Here is a 20,910-nt window from a genome sequence, read left to right on the forward strand (position 1 = left end):
TAGCAGACAAAGGAGTGTCCAGGAATTGCTAGAAGAGATTCAACAGCGGTTGAATTTGGTGGAAGAAATAAGGGAGGAATTTCTTAACCTGTATACGCCGAGGGAAGAGAATCCAAACGGAAGGGAATTAACTCGCATGGCTCAGAGTGCCGAGGGAGCAGGAGTGTGGAGTGAACTCTTCATCCATGATACACTTCCAGAATGGACAACTTCGCTTAACGAAGACTCTTTTTCACCAAATAACACGGTTGTGAGAAATAAGACGACTATCTAAAACAGTGCAGGTGTTCTGAACAATGTGGGTGTACAGAATAGCGCGGGTGTGCAGAATAGCGTAGGTGTATAGAACAACACGGGTTTGCAAAATAGTGCGACCACACAAGTACCTCCAATTCGAATAGTAATGGCTGGACCAAAGAAAAAATTGTCAAAGTTTGATGGTGATGAAACAGCCAATCCAATCAAACATTGTAAGACATGCGAAACAATTTCAACGGCGAATGGCGTAACCGACACAAATGAATGGGTCCAATAATTTCTAGCAACCCTAAGGGGTGTAGCAATTGATTGGTTTGCCAATGCCGATCCCCAAAAATTAACATTTTGGGCAGCAGTTAAAAAGGAGTTTATCACCGAGTTTCAATTGTTGCGAGACGACAATGAGATCGTAGCAGAAATCTACACCACAAAGCAAAGAAAAAATGAAACAGTCTGTGTATATGCCAGAAAACTAAAAGAATTAATAAATAAAATGGAAAGTAAGTTGGTAGATAGGTTGAAAAAGCGATGGTTCATTGAAGGACTACGCCCAGAGTTAAGGAAGAAAATGAAGATTGTGTCGTCATCATCATACACCAAAGCATACAATCGGGCAATAAACATAGAGAGCGAACTTGAAAACGAAAAAGAAGAAAAGTAGCTAATCTGATTCAGATGACTCGTCTTCAGAAGGAGATAGCAATGGCGACGAAAAGGAAGTAAGAAGGTCCAAGCTCTCTAGAAGGATATGACTAGAATGATGAAGGAATTTAAGAGTATGCAGAAAGAGACAAAGGGAAATGAACTATGGTGCACAGAATGCAAGACAGAAGGTCACATAAAGGGGTCGTGTCCAAAAAACCAATTTTGTGATATCTGTTAGATTATGGGACATTCCACAAAAGAATACCCCTTCAATATGAAAACAAGAGGGCATTAACAAGTACTCCTGACACAAGAGGCTTCCGCATCAGAAGGGAGCAGAAACACAAGCAATGATGGTGCCACTTCGAGTGGGTACAGAAATAATAGAAGAGGGCAAAACAAGAATACCAACAATAATAATGGGGGCCGTAGCTAAATTCAGTACGATGCGAATGGCCACCCGATGGTTCAATGCCAAGCATGCAATTTGTGGGGCCACTTTGCATGGAATTGTGCATCAACAAACGTAGAAAAGTTGTTATGTAGATGGTGCAGTCCTAGAGATCATGAAGATGCCAAGTGCCCGAAATCAGGAGTGAACTTGACCATCATCGACACAGACAAAGAAGAAGTCTTGGCAATCATCCATAAACAAGCAAAACTGTACCCCGACCCGATGGAAGAAAAGAAGCAATGGAAGAAGCATGGTCAGAAATTGAGAAAGCAACGTAGGCAGAGAAATCACAATTTAAGGACACTACCGGTACCTCAACGAGGAACTGCGCAGAACAAAACATCATAAGGCAGATATTACAAACTGAAATACTAGTCAAGTTAAATGATCTGATCCTCACAATGCCTCAACTACGAACAACACTCACAAACATAGCCTCAACTGCTAAACTACAACGAGAACATGGAAGGGGAAAGGAAAGCGGAGCAAGTGCAGCGGACCCAATGCTGCTAGCCCTCACATCCGGACGACATCCGGCGGTCGTAGAGATGGGTATTTTAGGAACAATCCTCTTTTCAGACACAATTGTGAATGAAGGTTCAAGGGTAAACATCCTACCAAAAGATACTTAGAAAATGTTGGAATAGCCAACATTGTGGCCACCTACATTCCAATTACTAACGGCGGACCAACACGGCATTAAACCTCTCTGTATCCTGATGGCACAACCAGTGACTATTGGAACACAATTGTTCCTACTCAATTTCGTCATCATCCTGCTGAAGAGGAGAGGATATGACACCATTCTGGGCCAAGGATGGCTAGTACAAGCAAAGGTTAAGCATGAATGGAAGAAGAATACATTATCAATGAAAAGCAAAAGAAAAAAATTCATTATTGATTTACATACACAAATGGTGGGCGAAGAAGCTCTATCATCTGATTTCGAAGAAGAGGATGAAGGAAAGCAGTGAATGGAACTGAATGAGGAAGGAGTCCTACAGTTGGAAGGTGAATCGATGGACAATGAGTTGGATTCGATGAACGGATTGTTTCACTGGCAGATGGAGGATTATGAGCTATTCCAGAGCTGCAACATACTAACGATAGAGGAAGGGCACAACGAAGACAAATTTCAAAAAGAATTTAGGCAAATAAAAGAAGGGGATGGATTGCTGGATGAAACACCTGCACATGTATTCGATGAGGGAAAGCCGATAAAATATGATGAAGCCATAGTACAAACCATGAATTTGGGAGATGAGGCCAAACCAAAAAACATACTAGTGGGGGATAACTAAAATCCAGTACTAAAAGTAGCGGCATTTAAAATATTTCTAGAATACAAAGATGTATTTTCTTGGACATACAAGGATTTGAAAAGGAGTACTGCCGGAGCTATGTTTTCATCGCATTCCTTTAGTCGAAGGTGCTGTGCCTATATGGAAGTGACCTTAAAAGATGAATAAAAATTACATGGCATGGGTTACAGAAGAAATTAACAGAATGTTGGAGGTCAGTATTGTTTTTAAGGTTTAGACAAATGAATGGGTGTCACCCATAGTAATATCCCTGAAGAAGGATACCACCCAAATCAGGATATGTGTCGACTTCAGATGTCTCAATGCAGTAACAATCAAGGACCCCTTCCTGATACCATTCACAGATAGTATATTGGAGGAGGTAGCTGGACATGAGATTTATTCATTTATGGACAGGTTCTCAAAATATAATCAAATCTGCATAGCAGAAGAGGACAAACTTAAAATGACATTTGTGGTAGAAGGCGGGGTATACGCATACAATCGAATGCCATTCGGCCTATGCAATGCATCAGCTATGTTCCAAAGAATCATATTGCACATATTCGACAAAATGTCTCTCAGAAATTTCAAAGCATTCCTAGATGACTCGTCCGTGTTCAGCACCGAATACAAACATCTGGCGGCATTGGGCGAATACATGGAAAGATGTCAAAGGGCACAACTCACCTTAAATCCAAAGAAATGTAGATTCATGGTTCCGCAGGAAAATTATTGAGACATATAGTCGATAAGGAGGGATTGAAAATAGATCCAGAAAAAGTCAAAGTGATAATGGAAATGCAACCATCTACAAATGTAGCGGAGGTGAAGTCATTCCTGGGACACAGGATATTATAGAAGATTCATCAAAAACTTTGCCAAAGTATCATACCTGCCAGACAAATTGACATGTAAAGGGGAGCCGTTCAAATGGAAGAAAGAAAAGGATGAGTGATTTGAAGGGTTGAAGGTACGATTGGCTACAACACCTATATTGGCGTACCCAGATTGGAACAAGGAATTTCATGTTCACATAGATGCATCCAATTATGCAATAGGAGCAACTTTGGCACAGACAGGTAACCACGGGTTAGATCACCCGGTATATTTTGCCAGCTGACTACTGTCAAAAGCAGAGAAAAATTACAGTACAACAGAATGGGAAGCCTTAGGAATAGTCTATGTAGTGCAAAAGTTCTGACATTACTTGCTGGCGACACCGTTCGTGTTTTATGTAGACCATCAGGCTCTATTGTATCTGGTAAATAAACCTATCATTCAAGGAAGAATCAGTGGGTGGCTACTTTTGTTGTAGGAATTGACCTTCAAGATCATTGTACGGCCTGGGAAAAATCATGTCAATGCAGACCATCTGTCACGAATTAAAACAGGTGAATTGGCGGACGGAGTGAATGACAATTTTCCTGATGCACAATTATTTCAAATTGCAATACTGCCAAAATGGTACACGAGTATTGGGGAGTACCTTTCCACGGGACAACCACCGAAGGAGATGCCACAAAATGAAAGGCAGAAATTAGTAATAAGGAGCCATACATTTCAATTGATTAATGGATTACTATACAAAATGGAGAAATGGGACCTGATCACATCCTGCAATAGTGTGTGTTAGAGGAGGAAATACTGAGAGTGTTGAAAGAAGCACATGAGGGTCCAACGGGAGGACATATGGGACCTGATACCACAGCACCAAAAATATTGCTGGTAGGACTGTGGTGGCCAATAGTGTACAATGACGCACGCAAATGGGTCGTTGGGTGTAACAGTTGCCAAAGGGCTAGAAAGCTGCTAAAGAGAGACTTTATGCCTCTTAACCCTTCACATCCACAAGAATTATTCGAACGATGGGGATTGGATTTCGTGGGACCCCTGAGAGTAAGCTGAAGCACCAATGTCAATATATAGTCGTAGCTATGGAATACTTAACGAAGTGGGTAGAAGCACAGGCTCTACCAGATAACTCAATAGTCAATACAGCAAAATTCATATATGAAGAAACAATTACTCGGTATGGGATTCCACTTCAGATAACGAGTGATCGTGGTGGGCATTTTGTCAATCACGCCATTAAACTGTTAATGACGAAATTCAAAATATATCATTCTCTATTGAGCCTGTACTACCCACGAGCAAACGGACAGGCTGAGGCTACGAACAAGATCCTGGTAGTAATCATCTACAAGTCATGTGTAGTCGAAGGTGAAGAATAGGAGGAAAAGTTGTCGTCTGCCCTCTGGGCATACCGCACGGCATACAAGGTGACAACGGGACACACACCGTTCCAATTGATGTTTGGACAAGAGGCAGTGGTACCAGCAGAATTTATGATACCGAGTCTGAGGATCACGTTGGAGAATAAGTTAGGCGACATGGAAAGCTTGAGGGAAAGGTTGCATAACCTGAACAAACTCGAGGAGAAGCGGCTATTGGCACAATGGGCCACGAAGGTGACGCAAAACAGGTGCAAAGCGTGGTATGATAAACACCTAAAACTGAACAAGTTCCAACCAGGATAGCTGGTGTTGAAGTATGACGAACAGAACGATATCAAACCGGAAAAGTTTACAATCAAATGGGTTAGGCCATACAAAATCCGGGAAGTAGGTGATAACAAAGCAATAAAGCTATGGACATTGGACGGACAGAAAATTCCAAAAACGGTGAACGGTTCCAAGCTAAAAATATACCATGCCAGAGCTGTTCTCCCATCGACAAACAATAAGGAGCAGTAGTAAAATTTAAAAGAAAAAAAAATGACAGATCGAAACAGTTCAAAATGAGTAATGTATGATACTGAAGGGAAGGGAAAGACATAAAAGGTAGTAAAACATAAGCGGTTGGTTGAAAGAGTATGGCATCGGAAGAAAATCATAAAAATGGTATATTCCATGGACTTTTTGTGTGGGTTTGGGGGTGCTAATTTGGTCTTAGCAGCCCCGACCCTGCCCTGTATCGCGACCTGGGGACCTCACGGAGGCGTTGCACCTCAACCCCACTGGGGGCGTTGCCCCCTAGGCCCCCAATCACTTCAGTTATCAATCGTGGGAAGTATGACCAGTTGATGAGACTTGGAGCTGCTACAAGCATGGAGTGTCCGTATACTAGAGGTGGAGAGAACAATAGAGCAAGCCTTTCGAGAGGGGTGATATTCTTTGAGACACTTGGAGTAGGTGTTGGACGTGAGGTTGTCTTGGTGGATGCATAGAGAGCTCGAGAGGAGCTGATCATCTAGTTGAAGGCAGTACCGCGACACGTGGCTCAGTGTACCTAGGAGTTGGAAGTAGAGAAAGCGGCACGGGTGGCTATCAAGGTCAGCTTGACTAAGGAAACAGTAGTGTTAGCAAAGGCTGCAGATGCAACATATTTTGGAGACCAATTTGATGCAGGCATGGAACGAATGTGAAAGTGGTGTGATGGAAACATGTCTATCTTGTTATAATGTATCCCGTTTTGTTAATCTCTCTTGGATATTTTGTAATTGTCGTTCGGAGACGAATTTCGTTTTTGGGGGAGATGATGTTGTTGGTAAAATTATAAAATAGCCGACGGGTAGATTAGCATGTTATCGCTAAAGTTATAAAATAGCCGACAGGTAGATTAGCCTCCAGAAGGACGCGTGATGGTTGAGTCACCCCTTCGGAATGGTATATATACACCATCCGGAATGGACTTTGGATCGTTGTTGTAATCATCTTTGGAAGCACTATGTAATCTCTTCCGCATATATGCGAATAATAAAAGGAGTACTACTGTGTTACATGTTCTTGTCTATTGTCTGTATGCATTAAACTATTTACCCTATACGGTAAACACATGCATCCTTCCTAAATAGCTAAGTTACCAGATTCTCTCCAACAACCCTCAAAGTCTGGTTCAATTCTGTACAAAGTCTGGTCCTTCTCAAATTCTCCCCAAATTTGCCTACAAAGCCACAGATTCACTGCAAATTCTGTCAAAGGAATTTGAGCAGAATTTGGAGTGAATTTTGAAGAATTTTTTGTCCAGGAACCAAACCCAAGTTGAATTTGGTCTCAATTTTTTTTTAAAAACTGTTTTAATGTATTTTTTTGCTTAATATGATCTATTCGATCCTCCCAACCCTAGAAATGACAACTATAAAGGCCAAAAAAGATAGTATATATGTCATTTATGCATTTGTGAGTGAAAATGAAAACTTGCTTATCAAGGAAATCCAAATTGACGATTAATGAGGAATTTCTTTAAAAAAACAATGATATATTCTTTGAATCCAAGGCTTAAAATCTGAATCTTAACTTTTGATCTAGGTTGGTTAGAAATCCTTTAACCAATATTTTAAAAAATTCAAATAACTGCACTTATCTTTTGATGGTTCCTTTCATTCTCAAACTGTCCCTTGATGTGGAAATATGTCCCATGCATGCAACCAAGCAAGTGTATGATGTTGTGTGTATGGCTAAATGATGCAATTAATATCCTATTGAAATGAAACATAGATATGGTGGTTTGCTTTACTATTAGCAAAGTGGTGTATGGACTAATTTGTTGTTGCATGTTCTAGTATGGATGAACCGAAAACAAATCCAAACCCAACCCAAAAAATATTTGGACAAATTTCAAAACCAAATCTCGAACCCGCATCTGTATTGAAATCCGAACAAACAACTTAGCTAAAAAGATGTATAAGATAAGTCCTGAATGATGTAGTAGCTATATTACTTTTTAACTATGAACATGTAGAGATTCACAACAAAGGATATGTATTATGTAAATTTTTATCATCATGATTCATTATTATCCTTTTTACTTGCTTATAATTATAGTTTGACAGTGTTTTAAGGGAACTATCAAATTAAGGTTGAGTGTGGCACCTCTTGCAAGGATCTGAGGGAGGGAAGGAGGGATGGAGTGGGAGTGGGCGGGAGTGTCTAGTTATTAAGGGGAAGAGAGAGTGAGGTAGAGAGGGGTAGAGAGAAGAAGAGTAATAGGGAGAGGGATAGGTCTAGATTTCAAGGCAAATAAAGTGAATGACATAGAGCGAGAGAATGTTGATAAGAGCTTAATAATTATTGAAATTTGAATAAGTCTAAAATTTATAAAATCTTCTAAATCCTAGAATTTTCTTGGAGTTTTAGGGTTTTTATTTTACAAAAAGCTCACTTTGAGTAGTTGTCAACTTTTTTTAAGTAAACTAAAAAGACACTTTTGGTTTGTTTACTATCCTTGAACCACCCTAGAAAACACACTTGTTAGCAAGTGTATATTGTCTATATTAGAGAATTGGCCAATTTTACGTCTTAGAGGAGTTTCCCATTTTAATTCAAAAAATATTTCAGCTATACACACCATTCCATTTTGTGCCACATTGAAGGTGCAAATTAAAATGCTAATAAATTCAAGATAGTTTTCTATCGTACCCCATCTCAGCATACAATAAATTAAGTGTCATTCTTACAAAGTTAATTACATTATAACCAATGTTCCTAAAAATATCTTTAAAAATGAGCTAGAAATCCTTACTGATTTTTAGAGCTTGAAGCACAAGTCATGACATAAGAATATGCACAGATGTTTTGCAATGATTCAAGTCTAGATCTTCTTTTCCAAAATTATGATTATTTTAAAATTGCAACTTTGTATTATTTAAATAGCATTAGTCATAACATTTCATATCATTTGCTACCTGTATTATAACTATAAAAAACTAGACCCATCACAATGTGCATTAATAACATGATGTTATTTATGTAATAACGCATACTATATAGAGCTAGAAAAACTATTACAATCCAGATTTTCATGCATGAACAGTATTGAGGAAACCTGATTATAATATGTCGGCATCCAAGTGAGGAGAATAAAAGTTCCCCAATTGTGGCAAAAGTGTGATGTTATCAATGCCCAAACAGGTGGTTTTGACAATAACAATCTCCATGGAATCGATTCAACTCTTTCTTTAGGTTTGCTTTTACCCAAGATCAAATCCTTCTCTTCTACACGAATATTGGGGTCTTCAAGAGGTGAGCTGTATCCCTGAAAGATAATTGCAAAAGAAGAAATAATGACTATTCTAGTTTCTACTTACAACCTAGGAAAAATCACATTGCAAGGCTGGCTTTTACTAAGAAATCTCACAAGGCCTCAAATTTTACATTTGACTTCTCTAGGTGGGAAGGTGTTCATTAGAATATTCTGATACAATAAGAAAAATTCAATTTTATCATCATTAAACCTGGAGATCCTGATTTCTATAAAGAAGTAAAATGCTTGCAAAGTATACTTTCATTCATTATGAGAACAAAAGCCTTTCATATCTTAAATTGTTTTTATGCATCACTTGGCTTTGTAATTAACATATACTTTGAATACCATTCAAGAATAGTTTTTTGAATAAAGAGATTACATATCACACTACAGAATACATTTTTCAATTTCAGTTTGCAAAAGATAATTGTAACTGCTAATATTTAAACTGGAAAGCTGTATTAAACGTTGAAATGAGCTTTCCCCACTGAAATGAAATTTCCCCATCCTCAAAGCATTTCATATGTTTGTTTAATCAATTGAATGCTTGAGTTTGTCTGTGGATGTAATCATTAAATGCATGCATCAACCACAAAAAATTGCAATTAAATACAAACAGAAATCATAAAGTATTTGTAAATTATTTGTAATAAATAGAAAGGAAGTTATTACAAACTTATTGTGGTTGCCAGGAAACCATATAGACAAAACATCATCATTCAAAACATATTGACATAGTTTGCAGTTTAAGTCATAGCCATAAACAGAAAACAACTTTTGATCTTAACAGATAATCAGATGGATATGACCCTTTGTTGGATTGGCAGTAGTAACAGTATTTAGAGATAAATCCCATGTTGATGGCACTAGTTGCAGATTACAGTGGTGTTGCAAGCTACAAATTTCCCTTCTCAAGGCGAATTCCAACAAATAAAGAGCTGCCACAATCCCTAAGGTGATTGCTGTCTTGAATTGTGATGCAGAGGTGACTAATAAGCCCACGAACAACCCACAAGATCAACTTGTTTCTTAGTTCAAAGACTCAAGATGAGGAGCATCGCCCTTTAAAGACCCATCCAAACAACTAGGCCTTCTTCTAGGCCACTTGCCCAACTAAGACACCAATCCTCGACAACTTTTACCCCTTCCAAAACTTAGAACTGATGCAGAAGCATCCTTGGACAGCTGGCAATCTTGCATCAACCAAAAATATTTCCTTTTTGATCCTATTCTTATTTGCCATCTTTAGTGTTTCAGGTAGGGAACATTGTAATTGGCTCGTTTTCTTGTGTGATCCTTATGGTGTGTTCTAGACATCATGGTGATCCTACGTCTAGCTTCGCAGCTCAATCCGTTCTCTCCTCGTGAAGTTATCTTAAGAATGGTTTGGTCCTATATTTTTCCTCCTATAATAACAGCCAAGGTGGAAAGATTTATATTGCAAAAGCATTTCATGATCTGTGATGATTGATGACACATTGTTCAAGGATAATATGTGTGTGGTGGACCTCCATATGCAATCACATGATATAGCAACCTTATTTGATGGTGTTCTTATAGATTTGGGTCTTGACTTATATGTTGTAATACGTTTTCTTTATTGTTGGAATTTATAATTAGATAAGCCAACTTGTGGGTGGTGATCTTGTATATAAGTAGGGTAGTTGTTCCTTGTTAGACACTAGTTGAGGTAGTATGGTTAGAAGCTGATTTCCATAATAATCAAGGCCATATGCGTGGAATGTAAGACTGCATATTGGCAGGCCAATTTGATGTAAATTCCTTGGTTCTGTGCCTATGGGAATATTAGTTTAGCTTGTTCATTTTGTTGTTTTTTTTCTAAGATTGTTATTTCCATTGTATGACTCTAATTGCATGATTGGACCATCTCCATTAGGGAAACTCTACCTTGACTATATCAAGTGGTATGAGAGAAAAGCTTCACGATCTTGTGTCAAATGATTAGAGTTCCTAAGTTTGTGAAGCCCTAGATCACTTGGTTGTGAGGTGGCAAAGTGTGGACCTAACTAGCAATTGCAAAGGACTTGCACAAGAGAATTGTAGAAGGATTGTTGGCCTGTTCTAGAGCTTCAAGATTGTTTAAGTATTGTAAAGATGAATAAATCGCCAAATTGGAGGTAGGTTTCAGGAGTGTTGGTAGATTCCAAGCTTGGGTTTGGCAATCAACAAAACAATTAGATCGCTGAAGCTAAGGTTGTTGTACCTAATATTTGGGAAGATATCGCCTAGAAGGATGATCCTAGAAGGCTGGAACAGATCATGGAAGAGTTAAAAGATGATATGAGAACTAATATTGTTGTTCTTCTGCATTTTGTCACCACAAAATGTAGGTAACAATATGAAACTTTTTCAATTTAGTTTCGCATTTCTCTAAGTTGATATATTATTTAATTGACTAACTTTGATCAACTTATCAACCTCAATTAATATAATGAATCCTTTTATTAAAGGCTTTTGTCAACTCCTTTTAGTTTTTCTGTTGTTAAGCCTAAGCTTGATTTTTGAAGCCTTCAAAATCATTTTTCTCTTTTTTTAGTGTTAGTTTTGTTTTGGTCTTTTGGTTTTACTCAAATCGTTGCTCTCGGTTTTCCCTTCAATTCGGTATATCGTAGGGCTTAATCGGATTTGGTAGTCAAAAAATATGACCATTTTAGTGCCCAAAAGGTGGACTTTTGAGATGCAATTGCATAATTTAAAATATCATGTTATATTTTAATATTGACATTCACTTTTTGAAAAATATAACATAAATTGACTTTATGTTATGTTTTTAAGTTACTTTATCACTTAAATTTATCACTTAAGTGACTATATAGCACTTTATGATATATTTTCATGTTGAGTTGCTTTTTAAATTTTTCACTTGAGTGACTTTATTAACTATATAGTTTGATTTATTTTTTGAGTTACTTTATCACTTAAATTACTATATAGCACTTTATGTTATATTTTCATGTTGAGTTGCTTTTTAAACTTTTCACTTGAGTGACACTATTAACTATATAGTTTGATTTATTTTTTGAGTTACTTTAAGTTTTAATTCAAAACATATAAGTTAATATTACTTTTTGAATGATATTTGCAAATAATATATTAAACTATATAGTGTAAATATTATTTTGACCCAATTAAGTGACATTTCCTCAAAAAATAATTAGACGTGCTTCATTGATCACTTAAGTTATGTCAATACATGTATTTCAAGGCATTTACATGTTTACATGCAAATGCCTTTAGAGAATGTGATTTTGCACTAGAGGGGCATTTTGATGTACTTAAAACATGTAAATGCTTGTATTTTAAGACATACATTGGGTCTCCAAGAGTGCAATTTGCATCTAAAGGCTTCAAGACATGAAAATGCATTGTTTTTAAAACATGTAAAAGGACTTGGAGAGTGCAATTTTGCGCTACTTGCATTGTTTTGACAATTTTAAAACATGCAAATGCACTCCAAGAGTGCGATTTGCATCTTGACTCAAAAAGCATGTATTTTAAAACATTCAAAGGCACTCCAAGAGTGCAATTTGTATAAGACACCACGTCTCGTGCATTTTGAAAACATGTAATGCCTTCCCAAGAGTGTGTTTGGACTTTCCTACACATGTTTTTGCAAGTTCAGACCATGTTTTTGTTCTCCAAGAGCAAAACCTCCATGTTCTTGCCCTTAAAGAGCACATTTGTGCTAAAGTCTCTAGATATGCCCTTTCCATGGCATGAAATATCTCCAACCAGGGCTGTTTTTGCATCTTTTTGCATTCCCATGCATTAGACATTTGATTTTTGTAATGTCCCTTTTTGGGACATAAGAAAAGTTAAAGACATAAGTATATAATATTAAAATTTGACGTGGAGAGCATGGACTCAAATTGTTAAAGGTCAATTTAATATTACAAAGTGGGCAAAAAGGACAAGGAGTGATAACACGAAAAGCCAGGAAGGGTAGTCGAAGAGTCACAGTTGTGAAGATAAAAGGAGATGAGACTCTTTTCTTGGGATATGCTTGATTTATTATTCAGATTACAATCTCTCTTGGGAGAATAATCGGAAAGCTTAGCTTTCAGCTAGTGCGAGGACATAGCCCCTCGTGCCGGCAGACAATGGACGCAAACCCATTGTCAATGGAGACGTCATTTCAGGTTTCTCCTATGCACTTACATGTTATTCTCTTAGTGTTCCAATCTAACTATTAAATTGTGTTTAAGATTGGATTTTTAGTGTTGGTTATTGTATTGCTGTTGTATAATGCAATAACATGTTTTAAGGGGTTGTATAAGAGTTTATTGATTTTTAAATTATTGGTTTGTAACGCATGTTCATATGCTCAAATCCTGAATATTATTTTGGAAAGAATGGGTTATTATCTTGTGGAGAATCTTCTGGTTTCATTGTTCTATCGTATTACATTTGCATATGTTTAAGTTATGAACGTATGTTGAGGAAGAAATCGAGTAAGTATCCGGTTTGGTAATTTTCAATGGTATCAAAGCTGGTCTTCCTGCCAGCCTATGAAGTTATAATAGAGTCGTATATGCTGCCATCCTAAAGGGTCAGATTTGCATACTAGAGTTTTAGCAAAGATAGGTTTTCAAAAAAGCTTATCAAAACAAATTTTGTGTTGTATGGGAGGTTCTTAAACATTTACAGAATCTTACTAAGTTCAAGTATTAATATATCCATTGTCTGAGATTTTACATGGCTCTCTGAACATTAAGGGCCTTGATTCTAAGGGAAACTTGGTTGGAGTCTGAAGATGAATCTAGGTGTAATTTTGATATTCGTAGAGCTATAGATGGACATTAATCTCTAATAAGGAAATACCTATTTCTGGAAAGTTTCGATGAGCAAAATGATTGTCAGGAAGTGTTAAAGCTCTGTCGTTTCTTCCCCAAGCCACGAAGAAACTTAACGTGCATGCACAACACAGGTATGTCGATCAAAGTACAATGGTAGCATAAGTCATAAGTCAACCAACATAGCCTGGAAGCAGCCTTCATTGATACCAATGTTGTGGGAGATTGTATCGGCAAGTTTATATCTAGACGAGTAGCCGACTCACCACACAGAGGCAAGGAGGCGTGAGTAGTTGGCATCATCACCATAGGGAGAAAGTGGTGAAGGTCACTTACTATCTCAGTCCATAGGTGGCTTAACTAGAGAATAGGTCAACATGACCATCAGTGTCTATCATGGGTAGTAGAGGGAAATACAAATAGAATACATAATACAAGCAACTCTTAGTTCTTGCTAAGTACGGTGACATTTATGGACTCTCTGAGATTTTGATACGGAAAAGCAGTGTGACTAGGGGTTCTCTATTTAGTCTAATGTCCCCAATAGAGAAATGCTAGTCATTCAAAAAACGAGCAATCTGTGAGTTCATATCATGAGAATGTATCTTTGAAGTTTGGAAGAAGAAAACAAGCAAAGCATAAGGACACAAGATACTACCTCTATATAGGTTGTTTGTAAATTTCGGAGCAATCATAATGGGAAAGAACCGTATTGTGAACATTTTCATTGACTCTAATCTGTGAAAGTATTTTTGCATTATTAACCAGTGTCGAATGATAACCAAGTAATCAAAGATCAACGCAATGATTATTGAAATCTTATTAGGACCGACCATTGTATGTCATAAGTGTTGGAAGGAGGTAATTCCAAGAGTTAGCATTGGCATTATTATCTTTATAGGTGTATCATTAGTAACCGCTGGAGGAATAGTAGATGAGGTGTAAGTAAAATTTTGTGGTTATGACAACTGGAGGCTTTCAACTATCGAATGCTAGTGGAGAATCGAGGGGCACAATTAAGATAAAGAGATGTGTTATAATAATTCCCGACAGTTATAGAAGAGCACGCGTAGAAGAATTCAAAGAGCAGTGCTTAAAATGCTAATCGAGCCTTAGAGGAAAGAAAACATAGGTGAAGGAAATGTAGAGGAAATTTTATTACAAGTGGAAATTGGCATTTTTCTCTGACCTCGTATATGTGGACACCATATTGCGGGCACCAATAGAAGCTCGTATCGTGGAATTCATATTTAAGCTCTGCACTATTTCTATAGTTATTAACCACAAACTTAAAATTATTTGAAAAATATTTCTAAGAGAATAAAGTTAAAAACAAACTCCGGGTCTAAAAGGCATGTGATTTTGTATTAAATCGCCCCAATATATTTTACAAATATTCTTCTCCGAGACCTTGGAATATTATTTAATTTCTGAAAGTTTAATGGAGAGAATCAAAGGTTTATGATAACGCAGAAGTGGTATTCACCAACTATGATTAGGCTTTGAGAATCCCTCCAGAGGCACGCCTTTTTGAAGTAAGTGCAAGTACAGGTCACATACATCTTTACATGTGTGTTATCAATAAGGATTCAAGACCAAGAAAACTTGAGCTGAACTTTCGGCCTAAAGATTTTGAGTCTTCTATAGCAGTAGATGCGTTGGTCAAGAGTTCACTTCCGAAGTGTTTAAGTATAAGCTTAGCTCACAGAGAAATTGTCCTTACGTTCATCAAGGAGTGGAATGGATGCTTGGATATTACAATTGTGCTTGGAGCTATTGAAAAGACTGTAAGAGTGGAGCATTGTGAAAGAGTAAATGTGATAGCTGCTACAACATAGGTGATGCTGAGGAGATAAATGCTCCGTACTTGCAACCTATGACTCCTGAGGATATCCAAAGAACACAGAGAAGTGTTGCAATGGAAGCATATGCAAGTAGTGATGTTGGTGGTGGACAACAAACATACATGGACACCCAACTTCAAGTCTTTGCAAGAGGGAATATATAGAACAATGCTGAGAAAACAAGATCCCACAGGTTTTTGTCAAATGCAATGCTAAGCGGTGCAGATAATGAACATATGGCAGGATTGGGATACAGGTCCCTAAATATTATGCACTAGAAGAACAACATTTTCAAAGACTTGGGTTTGTTTCAAGAACCTTCAGATCTACAAAATAATCAGCTGATGAAGGTCGAGACACTGAACAATGACACCAATCAGCTTTTTGAAAAAGCAACAGCAAACCAAAAAAAATGTTATAACTCATTCATGCTTACAACTTGTGGTGATGGGTTCTCTAGAAAATCATAAGTGTGAAGAAGTAAATCCAGAGCAAGAAATTCACAATTATTCCAAGAGACATGTAAATACAAGAAGATTGTTGCCAACAAGTAATACTAATGTAAAGAAGGTTGGAGGCGGTAGCATAGAATTTGATGAGCATAGATGGTGCAGTCTAAAACATGAAGACACAAAAAGAGATATAGAAAGAGTTGAATATTCTAAATTGTGGGTGCCACAATCAACATTTATAAGAACAAAAATACTCAACATTTATAAGGAGTATTAAAAACTTCCTACCCGAATTCAGAATGATTTATCATTCAATGATTACTTGGGTCTTCATCTAGAGTAGCAAAATAAGACTGATATGGCAAAAAAGAAGTATTTTGAATTAGCTCAGGATCTCCTTGCAAAAGACCAAGACAAAAATGTGCATGAGGAATTTCCAGCAGATCAAAATTATCGAATAGAGGTTCTTGTTAAAGAGAAGTCAACTACCATTGATTTACAACCTTCTAGTGATCATGTAGAGGATGTTACTTAGGGTGAAAGTTTCTATGTTGGTGAATCGAAGGTTAGTGTTGACAAGCAGGTTGATGAGGTCGGTTGCACACAAGGTAAGGTTGGAAGCTTTCTATCATGAACCATATATTTCTAATACCCATGACATGAATTTAGAGGAATAACCTAAGATGACACTACAAGACGATGAACTACTTCAACATGACACTAATGAAATGCACACCTTAAAGAACCAGCTGAAGGTTAGTGAAGACATGATTTTGGCATCTTTGGTATGTTATGATAGCACTCATAAGATGGTTGAAGATCTCTATATTAAGGCTCAAAGGGAAGTGGAAGGAGTTTGTCCTATTGCTGATTTGCAAGTGGTCAAAACAGTTCTTAAAGCTATGAAATCAGATTATTTATATTTGCTATCCGACAGGAATTATATTCTTAAATTTGTTGAATACATGATGATCAGTCAAATAAAGAAAAGAATGAGATTAAGGAGCTCAACAAGGAGCTTAAGTATGTTCGTGAGGCATTGGTTGATACTCAGTTTTCTCTTTAGGAAGCGGAAAATTAGATTCGAAACACATCATTCTAGGGAACATGAGGATTCAAAGAGACAGGAATTTTTTCTAGAGGTAATTGATGAACTTGATAGCATTCAGCAGATGTATGATTTGGAGAGTTGCCCCGAGCGACCAAGTTCCAAAAATTCAGAACACATTCAGCTTATAGACAACCCTTTGTTTGAGGTTGATGTTGTTTGGATTTCCAACAACCCACTTTTTGAGGTAGAGGAGAGAGTTCCTCTTGATTTCTAGGAAGAGGATGACCGTGACTTCAGAGATTCAGATCAAGCTATAGTTTTTAACAGTGAACCTTGGTCACAAGATTGGTGTGGTGAGGTGACTACTACTGCCCCTCTTTCGTACAACCTTTACATAGTTCTGAATTCTTACTTACATATAGGTTGGATGGATTTCTTATTTCAGCATTTAAACAGGTCTTGGTGGAGGATTGCAGAGAGTTATGTGTTGATCATAGAGAATGCATTTTCAGCTTCATTCTTTCTCATGACCCCTATGTATTTAAGGACTCATCCAAGTGATGATGGCAGTATTATCTCTTATGTGCCCTTCGTGTTGATTTCAGCTTTTGGGCAGCTCGTTTCCTACATCATCTATTTAGGATGGGTCATCACCGCCTATTGGGATATGCATAGCTTTTGGATATATTTTTATCTCATTCTATTAGCTGGTTATGCCATCTGTGTTTGGGATCTAGGTGTTGGTCGTATGTATCTATGGCTTGTTGAGAGTTGGGTCACAATTCTATTTAGTTTGAGATTGGATACAATAACATTCCGAGTTTTACAGCCCTCAAGTGCAGTGATACTAACTGGATTAACATGGGATCTAGGAATCTGGTTGATGGATGGATTGCAATTCGACACATTGCTTTGGAGTATGGAAGGACTTGTTCTTAGATCAAGCTACAGAGCTACCTACAGATTTATAGGGATCCTGGTATTAATCACTTGACAAACAATTTTGAGGGGAGATTTGTAATGTCCCTTGTTGGGACATTTGAAAAGTTAAAGACATAAGTATATAATATTAAAATTTAACTTGGAGAGAGTGGACTCAAATTGTTAAAGGTCAATTTAATATTACAAACTGGGCAAAAAGGACAAGGAGAGATAACACGAAAAGCCAAGAAGGGTAGTCGAAGAGTCACAACCGTGAAGATAAAAGGAGATGAGACTCTTTCGTTGGGATATGCTTGATTTATTATTCAGATTTCAGTTTTTCTCTTGGGAAAGTAATCAAATGCACAACTTTCAACCAATGTGAGGAGGTAGCCCCTTGTGCCGGCAAACAGTGGACGCAAACCCATTGTCAGTGGAGATGTCATTTCAGGTGTCTCGTATGCACTTACACGTTCTTTTCTTAGTGTTCCAATCTGACTATAAAACTATGTTTAAGATTGGAATTTTAGGGCTGGTTATTGTATTGTTGTTGTATAATGCAATAATGTGTTTTAAGGAGTTGTATAAGAGTTTACTAGTTTTATATTACTAGTTTCTAGCGCATTTTCATATGCTCAAATCCTGAATATTATTTTGGAAAGAACGGGTTATTATCTTGTGGAGAATCTTCCGGTTTCATTGTTGTATCATATTACATCTGCATATGTTTAAGTTCTGAATGTATGTTGAGGAAGAAATCGAATAAGTATCCGATTTGGGATAATTCAATTTCTTGCAAAAAACGATTCATTTCATGGTGTTTTCAGGGCAGGTTTTAGCAAACAATGTCCATACTCAGCGTTTGAAGCCCACATTTTTTTCCAAAATGGAGTCGTTTCGGGTTTTCAAACCTTCTTATTGTTATATTTGATCATGTTTTTGCCTTTCAATACCAAAACCAATTCATGTAATGGGAGCTTGAGACTATGGTTTTGGTAAAAAAAAACCTAAATACTTGGTATTTTGCAAAAATGTCTTGTTTATTGGGAGTTATTGAGCACATTTTGTGCATTCATATGCAAAAAATGCCCCATGATTGATCATTAATATCCATCATTTGTAAGTATTGAAGAAGTCAATATAGTTGGTTGTGGATTCGAAATTGGAGAGCCATTCTTCAAATCTGTTAATCACCCATATTTGGCTCTTTGATCACTAGTAAGTTGAAGTTTTCATTCCTTGCTATTTCTTTGCACCTTTTTGTTCATCCTTGTACATTTGTCCAAAGATGTGCCATGTAAAGAACATTTTTTCTTTAAATAAGATGAGAACTTCCATTTTTGAGTGTTTGGAACTTCCCCAAATTCCAAATTCGAATTTGCATAAGATAGCAACTTGTTTATTGACATGTTTGAGTCAAAGACCAAAGGTATGTTTTTGTTTTGTATTTAGTTTCGTTGGTTGTTTTCTTGCTGTTTTGTTTTCCTTCTTTTTGAAGAAGTTGCAAGTTCTTTCCCAAGAGCGTGAGATCATTTCACTTCATTACACTTTTCATCTTTTCATGCAAGTGCATCACTTCATTCCGTATTCATCAACACATGCCAAGCACATTATGTCTCATTCTCCATATGCGTTTACATGTAATCTCATTCTCCATCTGCATTTACATGTAATTTCATCATTCATTCCCACTTACATGCATTTCCATCCTCCAAACTTGATTGCATGTTTGCATCAAAAACAACTATTACATGTAAATCACTTTACATGTAATTACATCCGGAGAACCCTATTTAGGTTAAAGGTCACTCTTAAAAAACCAAAAGTTATCATTTGCGCACATTCCCATGTGCCTACCCTACACCTCCCAAAGCATTTACATAAAAACCCACTCTTCAGCCACACACATTCCATCTCCTAAATCTCATTTCAGCCCTTTGCATATGCTTATCATTTCTATTCAAAGACAATGCATAAGATCTTTGAGTATTTAATCAATACCCCGAGCATATTGTCCTTCATAGATCCATTGTTGCAAGTCAAGAATCAACATCTTTATGGAATCGATATCCTCTAATGATGTGTTTACCTTCTAGATTTTTCATGTTGCAGCACAAGACGTGCCCTCACTCACAAAGTCCAAAAGAAAGATGAAGTATCGATATGATAGAGTTAGCTCATACATACCATCTCTCGTCTCGTCTCCTCTGGACCATGTTTCTGACACAAAGATTGGGCATGTTGATATGGCTGATTTCTTCTAAGGGTTGAAGATCCTTCTAATCAAGAAATGAAATGCATCAAGAAAAGTAACATTTATTTGGCGTCTACTTTCCCTATGGCTTCCTTGTAGCCAAAATTCGTCTTAGGATGTCCACGACATTTGAGTCCAAAAACCAAAACAGTCAAGGATGCAGATGGTAAGGTCATCATTAGCCTGAACCCAAAGGTTATTGAACAAATCTTTAAAGTTCCTCAAAGTGTAGAGTGTGTGAATCTATGAAAAGAGACGTCTCTAGAGATATGGAACAATAATAAGTTAGATTATCGAAGGTATATAAATAGATATTGGTTGGAGGTCAAAAGAAACAATTTTTTAAGATGGCCCAAACCCATTCACAGATCTAACTTCAAGTTAGAGCGTAAGGACTTGATTACTCTCCTTAGCAAGGTATGTGGTTTCAAAGAATCTAGCAACTTTGAACCATGGATGTACAAGTTCACCTTTCAAATTTTTGACAACAAAGAACCTATCTTCTAGGGAGAGCTTGTGAGTACTGCACTAAGTGAACAATTGTTCAATGTGGGAACGTCAACACCATTTCACATAAACTCATATTTGGTCTACATTGCTACATCCATGGGATCTTTCTCAGGGTTTTCAACCAAAGGAGATTGGCTTTAAGTTTCTATTTGGGACTACTATGATCAAACCACCTTAGCGCATAGCAAATATGATGCAGGAGCATCCTAGGTGTAAGAGCAATCTTGCATCATCCAAAAATATTTTCTTTTCAGTCTTTTCTATTTTAATAAGGACTAGTAGACAGGGTGGTTACTATTTATGGGAACTTGCTATTTTTAGTAAGTTTGTCATACGAACTTGAAATGTTCTCATTTTCTACATGAAGGTTCGTTTTAGA

At 37.1% G+C, this 20,910-nt stretch overlaps 1 protein-coding gene across 4 annotated transcripts in view; it reads right to left on the bottom strand.

Moving 5' to 3' along the window:
• Nucleotides 1-20,910, bottom strand: part of LOC149542907 (sodium-dependent phosphate transport protein 1, chloroplastic-like) — a 330,548-nt gene that overhangs the window by 90,987 nt on the left and 218,651 nt on the right. For all 4 annotated transcript variants that reach the window (XM_089797824.1, XM_089797823.1, XM_089797822.1 and 1 more), the window contains exon 6: nucleotides 8,485-8,694. In XM_089797824.1, coding sequence (XP_089653950.1) covers nucleotides 8,485-8,694 — 210 coding nt within the window. The remainder of the gene's footprint in view (nucleotides 1-8,484; nucleotides 8,695-20,910) is intronic.

This window comes from Cupressus sempervirens, chromosome 8 (genome assembly GCF_028749045.1).
Source record: "Cupressus sempervirens isolate cs-2001-9-10 chromosome 8, ASM2874904v1, whole genome shotgun sequence".
Lineage (NCBI taxonomy): Eukaryota > Viridiplantae > Streptophyta > Pinopsida > Cupressales > Cupressaceae > Cupressus > Cupressus sempervirens.